The sequence below is a fragment of the Notamacropus eugenii genome, chromosome 1 (genome assembly GCF_028372415.1).
Source record: "Notamacropus eugenii isolate mMacEug1 chromosome 1, mMacEug1.pri_v2, whole genome shotgun sequence".
In the NCBI taxonomy this organism is placed as follows: Eukaryota; Metazoa; Chordata; class Mammalia; order Diprotodontia; family Macropodidae; genus Notamacropus; species Notamacropus eugenii.
The window spans coordinates 179,017,874-179,032,099 of record NC_092872.1 but is presented as its reverse complement, the minus strand read 5'-3'; the positions used below and the strand labels follow the sequence as shown (position 1 = coordinate 179,032,099).

Below are 14,226 nucleotides of genomic sequence, written 5' to 3'. Positions count from 1 at the left end.
CATACAATTTGTTCAGTCATTCTCCAATTGATGGGCACCCCTTTAGTTTTCAATCCTTTGTCACCACAAAAAGAGCTACTATTAATATTCTTGTTTATACATATCTGCTTCTTTTTATTTGGTCTCTTTGGATTATAGGTTTAGTCATGGTATTGCTAAGTCAAAGGGTGTAATAGACTGTTAATTAACTTTTTGGACATAGTTCCAAATTGCCTTTCAGAATAGCTGTACCAATTCATAACTTCACCAACAGTGTGTTAATGTACCCATTTTCCCACAGTCCCTCCAACATTTGTCATTGCCCTTTTTTTAGTCAACTTTACCAGTCTGGTAGCTATGAGCTATCAATAATCATATAAAATATTCCAAATTACTAATAGAGAAGTTCAAATTGAAGTTCAGAGTTGGTGTTCCCATTCTCTTACTATCAATGGGGAATAGCTCATATTCTTATAAATTTGAATAATTTCCCCATATATCTTATAAATGAGACTGTTAGCAGAGAAAAGTGCTAGAAAAAATTTCCCCCCCCCCCAGTTACCTGCTTCCCTCTTAATTTTAGTTGTATTAGTTTTGTTTGTGCAAAAATTTTTTCATTTTATATAATCAAAAATATCCAATTTATCTCCTGTGATCTTTTCTATTCTTTTTTTGGTCATCAACTCCTCCCCTATTTATAGATCTAAAAGATAATTTCTTCCTTGCCTTTCTAATTTGTTTACAATGTCATCCTTTTTCTCTAAGTTGTACTCATTTGGAGCTTATCTTGGTATGTAATGTGAGGTGTTGGTCTTTATCTGCCTTCTGCCAGATTGTTTTCCAGTTTTCCTAGAAGCATTTGTCAAATAGTCATTTCTTACCCCAGCAACTGAGGTCTTTGGGTCTATCAAACACTAGGTTACTGTGCACATTTGCTTCTGTATACTGTATATCTCATCTGTTCTATTGATCAATCCTCTGTGTTTTAACCAGCACCAAACCATTTTGATTATTATAGGGTTAGGTTTTTTTCATTATTTCCCTTGAGATTCTTGGCCTTTTGTTCATCTAATAAATGATGTTATTAATTTTTTAGCTCCATTGAGTAATCCCTTAACAATTTGATTGGTATACATAAAATAGATATGTCATCCTTATTATACTGACTCAGCCTACCCATGAGTAATGAATATTTCTTCAATTATTTAGGTCTCTATTTGTGTAAAGAATATTTGTATTCTTTAAACAGTCATACAGTTCTTGTGTGTTATGACAGGTAGAATCCCAAGCATTTTGTATATTATGTAGTTATTTCAAATGGAATTTCACTTTCCATTTCTTTCTGCTGGGATTTGTTGGTAACATATAAGAAACTATAAATATTTGTGTGGATATATTTAATATTCAGCAAATTTGATGCAGTGACTGTTTCAATTAATTTCAAGAGGAGTCTCGAGATCTCTAAGTAAACTATAATATTATTTGCAAAAATTATTTCCTCTTTGCTTTTATTTCCTCTGTTTCTTTTTGAAGAAACAGCTAACAAATTGCTATAACTATTAGATAGCAGTGATTATGATAGACATCCTTGCTTTATCCCTGATTTTATTGGAAAGCTCTTCAGTTCTTCCTCATATAGACAACATATCACATTGTCTCTGGAACTTAGATAATGATAATAATAATAGCTACCACTGATATAGCATTTATTATGTGCCACAAACTAGTCTAAGCACTTATTTTTAATATTTTATTTTTCCCCAATTATGTGTAAAAACAATTTTTAAGGTTCCTTTTTTAATTTTGAGTTCCAAATTCTTTGAGTCAGCAAGCAATCTGAATGGGTTATACTGTGCAATCATGTAAAACATTTCCATATTAGTCACTTTACAGAAGAAAACTTGAACAAAAAAATAAATAAAGTGAAAAATAGTGTGCTTCCATCTGCATTTAGGATCCATCAGTTTTGGTTTTGTTTTGGGGGTTTTTTTGGAGGTAGGTAGTAATTTTTGTATCATGAGTCCATTGCTATTGTCTTAGATCATCATATTGCTGAGAATAGCTAAGTCATTCACAGTTGTTCCTCCTACAATATTGCTGTTACTGTGGACAATGTTCTCCTGGTTCTGCCTAATTCACTCTATGTCAGTTCAAGCAAGTCTTTCTAGGTTTTTCTGAAATCTGCTCAAATCTCATTTGAACCCCACAAAACCCTGGGAGGTAAGTGCAATTATCATCTCCATTTTAGAGATGAGGAAACTGAAGCTAATTAACTTGCCCAAATTTGAACTTAGGTCTTCCTGACTTCAGGTCAAGTGATCCAGACCTGCTGTGCCACCTCAGTGCCTCAATAGTTAATAGATACTACTATCATATTTAGAAAAAGACTCATTTATTCCCATATTATCTAGTGTTTTTATTTAAACAGGAATGGATGTAACTTGTCAAACATTTTTCCTACATCCATTGATGTAATTTTTGTTGTTCTTTTTATTAATATGGTCTATTATGTTGATAGTTTTCCTAATATTGATTTCCTGGAAGCTCAATGTTCTTTACAGAATCCCTTTGGTCCAGGAATTCTTGATTTGGGGTCTATAAATTTGTATTTAAAAATATTTTGATATTTTAAAATAATTTTAATAAATTAATTTTATTTGTAATCCTATGTACTTTATTTTATGCACTTAAAAACTACTTTAAAGAGTCCATAGATGTCTCTAGACTTCAAAAGGGCTCATGATGGTAAAAAAAAAAAAAAAAAGGTTAAGAACTCTTATTCTAGTATTTTTACAATACCAAGTCAAAAACTAGCTAATTAGAAAGTTTCCTAATCACTGACAGACTTCTGTTCCTCCCACACATTCCTTCTACTCACTAGATAACAAAGTAGGGGTTTTCTTTTCCCTTTTCCCAAGCATGGAAAAGAAAAGGAATTTTACGGTAAGTTGATTAAACTCTCTGAATTTCGATCTTTTCATCTACAAAATATCCATAAGGAAACTCATACTATATACCCTACACAATCAATATTTAATCATAGAACCTGAGATTTAGAGCTGGTAGAGATCTTAAATTATAGTGAGGCTCAAATGAGACAATGTTATATTACCTTTGTAAATCTTGAAACTTATAAAAGTAAGTCATTACTATGCATAGAAATATAATCAGCAATAGCCATACAATGGTGTCATTATTGTAAAATATCCCAACTTTATAAAAACAAGCTTGCCCTTTACAACTCTCCTGCTCTCAAAAACTTTCACAGGTTTCCCGTTGCCTACAGAATAAAGTTGAAATTCCTTAACTTGATATTCAAGGCTCTGAAGAATCTTTATTATAAAGAAATGAAAGATTGAATTTAGGTGATGACTGTGTGAGTGGAGAGAATGCTGAAAGAATGTCAAGATAATGTGAGATGCTATAGTGATAGAATAGATTAGATTTGGGACTGATTGGATATTAGGGTCAGAGTGAAGGAAATGAAGAGGTTGACTTTGAGAATGTGAACCTGGATCTCAAGAAGGATGGTAATATACTTGGCAGAAATAGAGCAGTTGGAGGGGAGAGCACAAAGAGGGGGAAAGAACGAGTTTTATTTTTATATATTTGGAATAGCAAAGAGACATCCTGGAGGAGCTGTCCAGCAGGCAATTGATCATACAGAACTAGAATTTAGGAGAGACATTAAAGTTGTATATGTAGATATGAGGGTCAGTATCTTAAAGAAAATTCATGAAAACTGATGACATGACAGAAAGAATGAAGGAGAAAAGATAAAAAGGTTTAGTACAGAGACCTGGGTTGTGCCCACACCTGGGAGGTAGGACATGGATGATAATTCAGCAAAGGAGACTGAAAAGGTCAGACAGGTAAGAGAATTGATTTAAGTCAGGTGTATATTCATAGGGAGTGAAGTACCTGTGGTGAGAGAAATATCAGTTAGGGTAGGGATATATGACAGAAACACCTCTGATTCTTAGGATTCACTGACTTTTGATCATCCTGTCAAGACACTGGTAGGTTCCATTCGAGTAGCTTTAGCCCATTTTGCCTTTGGCTCTCAGAGTTTTCAGTGTTTTCTGAACTTCAACCATCCCTCAACCCAACTTGCAGCATCCAGTTTCCCACCTCTTGGATTCATGAACTGCCATTTTTCACATCCTAATAACTTTTTCTTTTTTTCTCTGATGCTACTGACATGTTTTGATGCTTAGTCCTAGAAGCTACTTTCCTTTTTCCCCTCTATATGCCCTAGGCCAGAGGTGTCAAACATCTGGCCCTGCCCACAAATACCATTGAATCCTGCCAGAGCCAGGTTAAAATGTAACTGGGAATAAGATAAATAAAAATACAATAAAATAAAGATAATATTATATTCTAAAACTAATTTAATATGCACCTGCAGGGATCCTTCTTTAGTTTATTGACCCTTTTTTCTATTTGAAATTTGACATCATTGCTTTTGCCTGTAATAGTAGATTTTCAAGAGTTAATTTACAAAGGAAAGAGGATGTAAACATTTTTAAAAATACTACATAATTATAAGATAATTTGAAGTAAATATAACAGAAAATTCCTCAATACCAAATTAAATGGCACCTAAGTTTTCTTGTCTCATGATTAACTAAAGCTTCCCAGGTTCAACATGGCCTGTGCAGCAGAGAGCAGGTATTAGAGCTGGAAAGGACCTCAAAGATCATCTAATTAAATCCTCCTATTTTATAGATGTTCTCAGGGCCTAGATACCCATGCAACAGGATCCAGCTCCCTCTTTGTCCCAGGTGAGAGTGGCATCTTCCATTCTGAAATGCCCATCTGGGTGCTGGCTGTAACTCATGCCTCCCATTCAATAATCCAGGTCCCTCTAGGCCAATCAGGAAACTTCTTGAGTGAGCAGCAGTTTCCTGGCTTTCTAGCCATATTATTTTGTAATCACTGAGCTAATGAATTTCTCATAAGATGTTTTTGTTTTTTTTAATCAGCTCAAAAAATTGAAATGATTGAAATAAACACACTTGTCACCTCCAAAGTTCAGGGGGGAAAATATCCTTTCCCTCACAGGCTAGTCATATAAATCTAAGACTCCTTCTTTTTTATGAACATTTGCTGTATGGATGGAGAGAAGGAGCTGAATAGTCTCCATGGTATACACACTACAGTTAAAGCACCTAAGGAGTATGGGAGAGAGTTGAGGGAAGAACTGAGGCACAACATGAGCAGGGAATGAAAGAGAGTAGTCACTGAACATTGAGACAGATCCTAGGAGGGGAGCAGGATACAGGATCCTTGATTCCTCTGTCTGGTGCCATGGAATCCTAATCTCTCCTTCTTCAAAGTCATTAATGGTTGTCTCCTGAGGAGTGAAGGGCATAGCCCTAACTGGATAAACTTTGACATGGGTGAGTGGAAAGGGACCCCCCATAAGTTTAGTGACTGCCTTGTTAAATTGAGCATATACTTTTTTTAAAAAAATGCAACAAGATCATTTTAAAGACAATTTCTTGATCTTTGTGTTTTGGAATGTTTGGGATTTTCTGATTACATTCCTAATTTATTAAAATAAAATGAACAGAGGATTCAAAAAGCAAAGGAAGGGAAAGAATGGATAGATCAGCCTAAATGGGGAGGCGAAAGGATGCTGAGAGTGAGACAACTTCCAGAGAGATCAGGGAAAGAGGGATTCTTAACCTGGGCCTATGAATCCAATTATTCTATCTCCGGGCTCCCTCTGCTGGAGACTGTGAATTAAGTAAATAGGTTGAAGGTTTTACAGAAGAGAGGTTCTGCATCCTGTCTTCCCCACATCCTGCCCCAGACTCCAAGGAAATGGAGGGTTTCATATAATCTCAGAGCTGAAATGAACCTCTGAGGTCATCAAATAGAGCCTGCTTCCATCCTCACCACCATACCCTTTATCCTCTGCTCTAAGACTTCAAATCACTCAACTTACTACATTACAAAGAACAGGCCTCTTATTCTTGGCTAGCTGTGAGCTGTGGGAAGTTCTTCCTTAGACTGAGATGAAACCTGTCTCCCTTTCACTAAGGCCAAGAGGAAATAAAGCAAATCCTTCCAAGTAGAAGAAGAGCTAAGAGATCCAGGAAGCAGAGGGTCATGCTGGGCCTCCACACTCTCTCCTAGGGAGTCACATGTGAATGTGTTCATTGTATTAAAAAAAATTGCTTGTGTCTCTGATTTTGTCTGTGACCTAGATATGTCCGGGCTACTTGAGAACTGTCTGAATGCTTCAGATAACCTTCATATATGAGGAGAGCAATCATCCCTCCCTGTCTTCCCTTCTCCAAGTTAACTATACTCACTTTCTTCAACTGACCTCCATAAGACATCGTATCTAACGCTCTCATCTCTTTTGGATGCACTCCAATTTCAGTGTCCTTCTTAAAATGAACTGAACATAATTCTTTCCATATAGTCTGGCCAGGATAGAATAATACAGAACTATAAAGGATCTCATTTGGCAGATAATCCTTCATGATTCATACTTCAAACAACAACCACAAGACTGGAAAGTATCAAGTTTATTTGGGTACAAACATTTTCAACATGGGAATCATTTCTGGTAATAGTTGGGAAAAGGGAGATAGAAGAGCAGGCTGCTGGTGAGAAACTTTGAGTGGGAAAGGTAGCCCTGACCTTCCTGTCTCCTACCACTACCCAGCCCAATCATGAGAATGATGAATGATGGGAAGTTCACATACACACACACACACACACACACACACACACACACACCAGATAACCTCTTCCATTCATTTCCCATCACAACTAATTGTCCAGATCCTAAGGCCAGGCTGAGGTTGGAGAAGGTATCAAATTATGGGCTGGAAAAGGCTTTCAATTAGAAACTCGATATTGAAGGAACAAAAAATATCTGTTCATGAGATGGATTACCAGGATCCAGAACTATGTTGGCTCTGATACCAACAGAATCCCACCTGCGGTCACACAGAAATATGGATGTACCAGATTCATACAATTAGACCCTCACAGACTCTCGGATAGTCATGCCCTTAACACAAACTTGTCATACTCACAATCAGAGACACAAACAGTCTCAGATACACGTTCACAAGTGACCCCCTGCCTGAGCTCCGTTCTCCCCAGGACAGTTTGGCTGGGGAGCCAGTATGAACCCACCTCTCCTGGATTCTACAAAGGATTGAGTGAGGTCTTTAGCTGGAGAGGATGCAGATCCTGGAATCTCTGGGTGTCCACTGCTTTTTGGACATCCTGCTCTGCCTCATTCTGGAGAAAGATTCTTCAGACAATCGGAAACAAACACATGTACACACTTTGTTCTAATGGTGGTAGGTGGCCCTATGGAATATCTATAGAACGTCTCCCTCCGCCCCCTCCCAGTCTTGAGTTTAGAGAGAACCCAGGGATGCTGGAACCTAAGTAAACCATTTCTAGACTATAATGCCACCATATACACACACACCATCCAGGAGGGGACAAGGTCCCTAAAGTTTACACTGGCTATTAGAGGAATTAGGTCTCTCAGTAATAGTCTGACAGATATTCATGTCTGCCTTGATCTTCAGGACTTGATGGGAGGAGGGGGCAAGCTCATTAATGGGTTCTAGGGGATACTAGAGGTGTATCCCCTGGGAGCAGGGTAGAGCAGAGAGCATGAGGGAGCAGTAGGGAAGGCAAAAGAGGTACCACGGCTGACATACAATAGCATCAGTGGCAGGAAGCCAAGGGTGGAGTGGGAGTGGAGAATACTGGGTGGACCCCACTCCCCTCAAAGTCCCTTGTTGAAGTACACAACCTTAGTGCTTGGGTTCTGCTTCTTGATCTGAGCTCTGAGCTCAGGCTTGGGCTCACTGAGCGGGTTCACTGAAATGGAGCTGTAAAATCACAGGCCAAGCTGCCAGGCTGATGGTCATTGTTCTAGCACTCCTCCCTCCTCCCAGAGTGCCCACTCATCTCCATCCTGAAGTGCAGGCAGCCTTCAATATTCCCCTCCACACTCCACACCCCTCCCATGGCTAGAAGCAAAAGGATCATCAGGCCAGACCCCTCCCAGGGGCACTTACCTCTTCTGGGGGAAAAGTGCACAGCACAGGGGAGTGGAAAACAATAGACAGGAGGGAGAGAAAGAGGCAGTCTGAGCGTGGCCATAAGTTCCCTTCCACCCATGGCCAGAGCCTAAGGAGGCTTCAGACCTCCTCTTCCCAGATTCCCTTACTCATTCCCCCCATCATAGCCCCTAGTCCCAAAACTTACCAAAAGCCAACCAGTCCCACTTGCATGGGGCCCACGAGCCATGGCCTTCTCTGTGGAAAGTGAATGGAGAGACTGAGCTTGAGAAGGCAGAGAAGAGAACCATGCTTCTTCCCCATCACCAAGAACAGCTCCCAAGCCAGGCCTAGACTTGCGAGCACACCCCAAGATCATCCCTTCTGATGTGCTCCCAAACCAAACCCTACACTGGGCTGCAGCTCAAGCTCTCCTCCCTGCCCCAATCACAGAGCGACCTATGTCCACTTCTCCAACTCACTCTGTGCCCTCCTTCAGAGACAGAGCTTACCCATTCCCACCCACTCAGTCTCCAGGGTTGTTTATCTGTTTATATCTGGGGAGGGGTCCTTTTGTGCTGCTTGCCACATCATTCAGTGTGTATAGTAATATGATAACGTGGATAAGTCTGGTTTTGTAGCGGCATGTAGAACTGCTCCCACTGTGCCTGTCTGTCATTGTAATGATGTGACTGCTTGTATGTGATCTTCCCCACGCCCTCCCTTTGCTGTCCCTTAACTCCATTCTGCCCCACCCCCAAAATCCCCACCTACAATCCAGCCTGAACAGGGGATCCAAATGATGGAGACTAAGATTGGCCTAGGAGCCTGGTGTCTGGGAGGAGCCTGAGTTCTCCCAGGAAGATTTCTTTAACCAGCCCCCTGCTATCACTGGTCACCCCGCCAAATTCTAGTCCTTTCTTTACCCTTACGATGGTACCTAAAGTAATGAGGGAAGCAGGAGGGGGCCAAAATACCTTCAAGAAGTCTTTTTTCTCCAATACATTCATAAACATAGGGGTTATGGCTAGAGGAGGGGGAGATCATAATAAGTAGCATTTGCAAAGCACTTTACCTATGTTATCTCACAACAACCCTGTGGAATAGTGGCTATTTTACAGATAACAAGACTGAGGCTGAGAGGTTAAGTGGTTAAGGTCACGTAGCTAGTAAGTATGTAAGGCAAGACAGGATTTCTTCCTCCAAGCTCTATTCACTCCACCGCCTAGCTCCTTGGAATTTGAAGAGTGAAAACAGGCTGGGTATCGCCTGGGAAAAGGGAATAGTTCCAAGAGCCCAGTCATGCCTCCAGAACCCTCAGTGCCTCCCCCATGGCCACTCCTCCCCCTCCTGTCTTCCCCATCTCACCCTCTTTTCATTCTGACCCAGTGGTCACTCACAGCAGGCGTGATCACGAAGATCCAGGATGTCACCACCTGGAAGATGCGCAGCTGAGCTGCTTCTGAATAGCCCAACCTATTGCCCAAATCATCAGTCACAGAGATCCCCACCAGCATCTCCTTGGATCCAAGGCATGGATGTGGAGTGAGAAAGACAGTATCAGACTCCACATCCTGGATCCTCATATATATTCATTTAGACCACTAGGTACTCCGCCCCAAGATCCCCTCACATGGTCATGGCCCACCCATGTCTCCATTCCTCAAACCATGTCTGTGTGGTGTCAAGGTTGACTCTGACTCATTCCCAGAACCCTCCAGGGGTTGGCAGGACAAATGGCCAGGCTGACCAGGGGAGCCTAAAAGCCCATCCCCAGGGTTCCCTCCCATTCTCTTCTGTTTTGTAAGGCAAGGGTGAATGATTCACACACAGGCCCACCTCTCACCCTGCTCACCTCTGCTTCATCAGTGGAATGTTGATGTAATTGGCAGCTGTGACAGCTGTGAATGGGATGAAGCAGCCAACCAGGAGAAGGGGGCACTGGTCATGGAGGACAGAATATCTGTGGTAGGGGATGGAGTCAGTGGGGGAGGACTAAAGTGGGGAGAGTTTTGGGGGAGCCTCTGACTAGAAGGCCCTGGAGGAACCAAGGGGTGGGAGCACATCAGGATGGGGGCTTACTTGGGTGAGGGATTTGAGTCCCAGAGCAGTGAGCACAGCTCCAGTGGTAGGGCTCATGTAAGCTGTTGCCAGCTAGCTGTAGACAGAGGGGCCAGGTAATGAGAGGGAATAGATGAAAAAGCATTTATGAATAAGCATGTGCTATGTTCCGGGTCCTCTACTGATTACTGGGGCTACAAACACAAGAAAACAGGATGGCCCTTGTTCTCAGGGAGTCTGCATTATGATAGAGAGAAGCAGCACATAAAGAAGAATGCTGGCTGGGGAGGAGAGTTTGGGTTTGGAGAGCCAGGATGGTGAACTGATACAGTACAGCAATCAATCAACATGTCCTTTCCAGGAGCAATGGCAGTACTGATCTGACTACTGTGCCTGCAGCAGGGTATGAGCTCTGCAGCAGAGCAGATGTGGAGATGCCCAAGGTAGACAGCTAGATGGGATATGAAGCATGACCTGGTCTGAGGCCAGCTGGGTCTAACTAGAGAGCAGAGATAACAGAGACCTTCTAGAGTTCATGATCTGGTCCAGGCTACAGTCTGGGTTCAAGTATACCCTACATCAAGGAAAGGAGCCTCTGCCTTTATCTGAAAGCACAGAGAGAGACAAAGTCTCCCAATACTGACTCCCAAACCCTGCAAACAGCTTCCAAAAGTCACCTCAAATAGATGAGGTAGCCAATGCAGGGATACAGGGGAATGACTCCCAGGGCCAGATCCCAGGATTGTGCTCTAAGCCCCATGAGAGAGAGTTAAAGGAAGGTGGGAGCCTGACTTGTAATCTATATCCAGGAAAAGGGAAAGTTTTAAGAGCAGGACTGTTTCCACTTTTGTCTCTGTAGGTCCAGAAGCCCTTGGCAGGGGCCCACTGGAATCCTAGTTTCAGAGTGTAGCAGGTTTAAGGTTTTGGGAGAGGACAGGTGACAGGACAGGGAACAGGACAGGGGAAAGGACAGGACAGGGGACAGGACAGGAAAGGGAAAGGAAAGGAAAGGAAAGAGGAAAGGAAAGAGGAAAGGAAAGGGAAGGGAAGGGAAGGGAAGGGAAGGGAAGGGAAGGGAAGGGAAGGGAAGGAAAGGAAAGGAAAGGAAAGGAAAGGAAAGGAAAGGAAAGGAAAGGAAAGGAAAGGAAAGGAAAGGAAAGGAAAGGAAAGGAAAGGAAAGGAAAGGAAAGGAAAGGAAAGGAAAGGAAAGGAAAGGAAAGGAAAGGAAAGGAAAGGAAAGGGAGGCAGTAAAACCCAAGTCAACTGGGCAAATTTACATTACTTCAAAGAGGAGAAGGAAGGGGAGGGAGGATCTCATTAAAGGGGCCATGCCCTGGCTACTTCTTAAACAGGCCTATTCAGTGATTGGGCGTTGCCTCACTCTAAGTGAGTACTTGCAAAGACCTTGGCTCAAACGGCCCAAGGTCTCCCAGTGTATCCTGGGCCATCTCCAGTCATCCTGAGGAATATCAGGTCAACTGCTCTGGAGGAGAAGTGAGGCTGGTGACCTGCACAGCCCTCCTTCACTCAAAACAAAGTCAAGTGCAAATCATGTCATCATTTCTCTGATGGCATGGTCTTCTTTGGCAACAAAGAATGAACATGAGACCCCAGTAAGCATGTAGCACAAAGTCACATAGTAAGTGCTCAAGAAATGCCTGTTAGATGGAATTGAAGGACTGTTTTTTACCTCTCAGTAACTGTCACCTCCCCATTTCTATTGGAGTGGTTGACAACAGCACTGAAGGACTGGTTCAGTCACTGCCAGAACACCATAGTTGAAATGTTCCTGAGGGGACAGATAGGTTTATCCCTGTACTCTGAGACATTAATACCCCAAAGACTATTCCTGATCCTTCCAAGTAGAGACTTCAATAGTCATCCTCAAAGTCCCTCAGGCTATACACCACTGAACAGACTCCCCTTTCATGGTAATTCCCAAACTGTCCATTGAGACACCTGATGGTTATCTTCCCATTCTTTCTCTACCCAGAATTCCCAATGATTATCCCTAAGCTCTCCAGATAGAGGCTCTGGTGTTATCCTCCTCTATTACACACAGGTATCTAAGGTGAGTAGATACACGGGCCATAGTTCTTCACATGTAGACAGGCATGAGAAAAGGGGAGCATTAAGAGGCCAAAGAAACCACTAGTGAAGACCCCAGTTTCCCTCTACTATTATTAGGCTATGATTAGATTAAGTGCCACTAAGTATTCCAAACCCATCTGCCAGGCTGGCATCTAGAGTGTTTAGATCTGAGGCTGGGGGAATGTGAATCATGTCATGGTGGCCTGCAGGGGCCCAGTGTTGGGGGTGCCCTTTTAAGGGGCTAGAGCACCTATCTGCAGAAGGTGAGCATGCAGCTGCTGATAATCACACTCACGGGCACTTGGGCTGACATTTGTCCAATGAGATAGAGTTTCTCCCCAGTGTCAGGGTGGAAAGTTGAGTCATATTTATACTTGGCCTTCCATAGACCATCTTCAGTCAGTCCAAGGGACACGATCCCTGCCCTATTTGGGAAGGATAGTCTTGCTATCCTGGGAAGGCAGCTTTTCACCCCAGGAATCCCTAAATCCTCTCATCCCATAAACCCACACCTGCTTGGGTACAGAGACTTAAGTTCAACTGAATCTTGGACCCAGGGAAGCATTTTATAGGAAACCAGGAGTATAGATCTCAGGTCTCAGTGTCCAGGGGCCTACTATTTCCCCACCTTTGGGCCAAGCTCCTATCAGTTACCCCCTATTCACTACAGTTACAGGGAGAGGGCCCCCAGGTTCCATCTGAAGAGCCCAATGCCCACAGTAATGATGTCAGGCTGAAGAGGCCCCCACTGGGAACGGTCCAGGGGCTAAGGCTAGGGCCAAGAACTATTTTAAAGACTTTAGTTTTTGTGAAGGTGGCATAGTTAGCTGCTGTCCATGTTTCCCTCTAGGAGTAAGTACCCATCATTTCCCCCAGGAGAAGGTGTGATAAGAAGGGTCTCTTCCATTCCTATCCCTGATACTTAAAATTTGACCTCAAGAAATTTAGGTTAGGAATTGTACTTCTCTAGAATGCTTGAGAGACCTAACAATGAGGTCAGAAGTCGAGTGGTCACTTGCAGTTCTCAGGACAGGAGGGAAGGGCAAGGAGGGTATCACCTGTAGTTCTCCACAATGGTTTGGGCATTATGCAGTTTCTCTTCAGATAGTAGAAGATTCAAGGGGTTGTTGACAGTGAAGAAATGCTTAGCTCAGCCACAAAGATGGCCTGGTCCCATTGAGGATCATGGATGTTGATGTCTAGAGGCAACTTCCCATCTTCTGCAGAAGAAAGGGAGGGCAGGAAGATCAGAGACCAAACAAACCTCAAACTCCTACACTATTCAGTCCTTTTTTTCTGGACCCCAAACTGTTAAGGCATGAATTCTTTATGGGGAATGGTTGTTTGCCCTTCATTTTCAAGGAGGACTAATGACATCATGGCATGATGTCTTGACTCATGTTTGAGATGGATTTAAGTGAGGCAGAGTTGCATAAAGTCATCAGCCTCATTCTGTCTTACTAAATCATTGAAATTCAGTGCAAGACAAAAGTCCGGACAACTGGTGATAGTTCAGAATGCAGTGGATGTCCTTGACAAGCTCTAAGCACTCCACAAAGCCTGCTTCAGTCACTTCATGGTCCTTAGAACAAACTGTTATCATCTGCCCATTCCCTGGGAAAAGTCTTCCTATGCTTGGGGTAGACATCCCCCTAACTCACCAATGGGTTTGAGACCCATCAGTTACCTTCAACCAGTCTGCTGAGATAATTTACCAGGGTGTGGCCACTCTGCATACAACAGCTTCTTGAAGCCACAGGTGAAACACCAAAGGTGTACAAACAGCCCTGAAAAGAGCTGTTCGAGTTCTCCCACCAGAAATGCTAGTCCTCCTTAAATACCCCAAGAAGGAACAGATGATCTGGTCCAAGCCCACATCCCCTGCACTGGGATGCTTCCTCTGAGGAGTTTGTGTGTAACGGGGGAGGTCAGATGTCATCATCCCAGTATGAGGATCCTATCCCTGTCTCCATTCCATAGAAAAGGTCAGCCTAAGACTCTCCTGAAACCACAAGTTTAATTCTTCTCTGACCTTTAGGCTCCTCCA

At 42.6% G+C, this 14,226-nt stretch overlaps 1 protein-coding gene across 1 annotated transcript; it reads right to left on the bottom strand.

Annotated features, from left to right (window-relative positions):
* Positions 1-7,447: 7,447 nt before the first annotated feature.
* On the bottom strand, positions 7,448-13,859 carry SFXN3 (sideroflexin 3). Its single transcript, XM_072618657.1, is given in 12 exon segments — positions 7,448-7,856; positions 8,046-8,082; positions 8,225-8,285; positions 9,005-9,054; positions 9,424-9,544; positions 9,867-9,968; positions 10,110-10,185; positions 11,779-11,877; positions 12,428-12,604; positions 13,238-13,331; positions 13,334-13,399; positions 13,841-13,859. Coding segments are annotated over 12 exon segments (1,008 nt in total). The 3' UTR covers positions 7,448-7,750.
* Between the last annotated feature and the right edge of the window lie 367 nt (positions 13,860-14,226).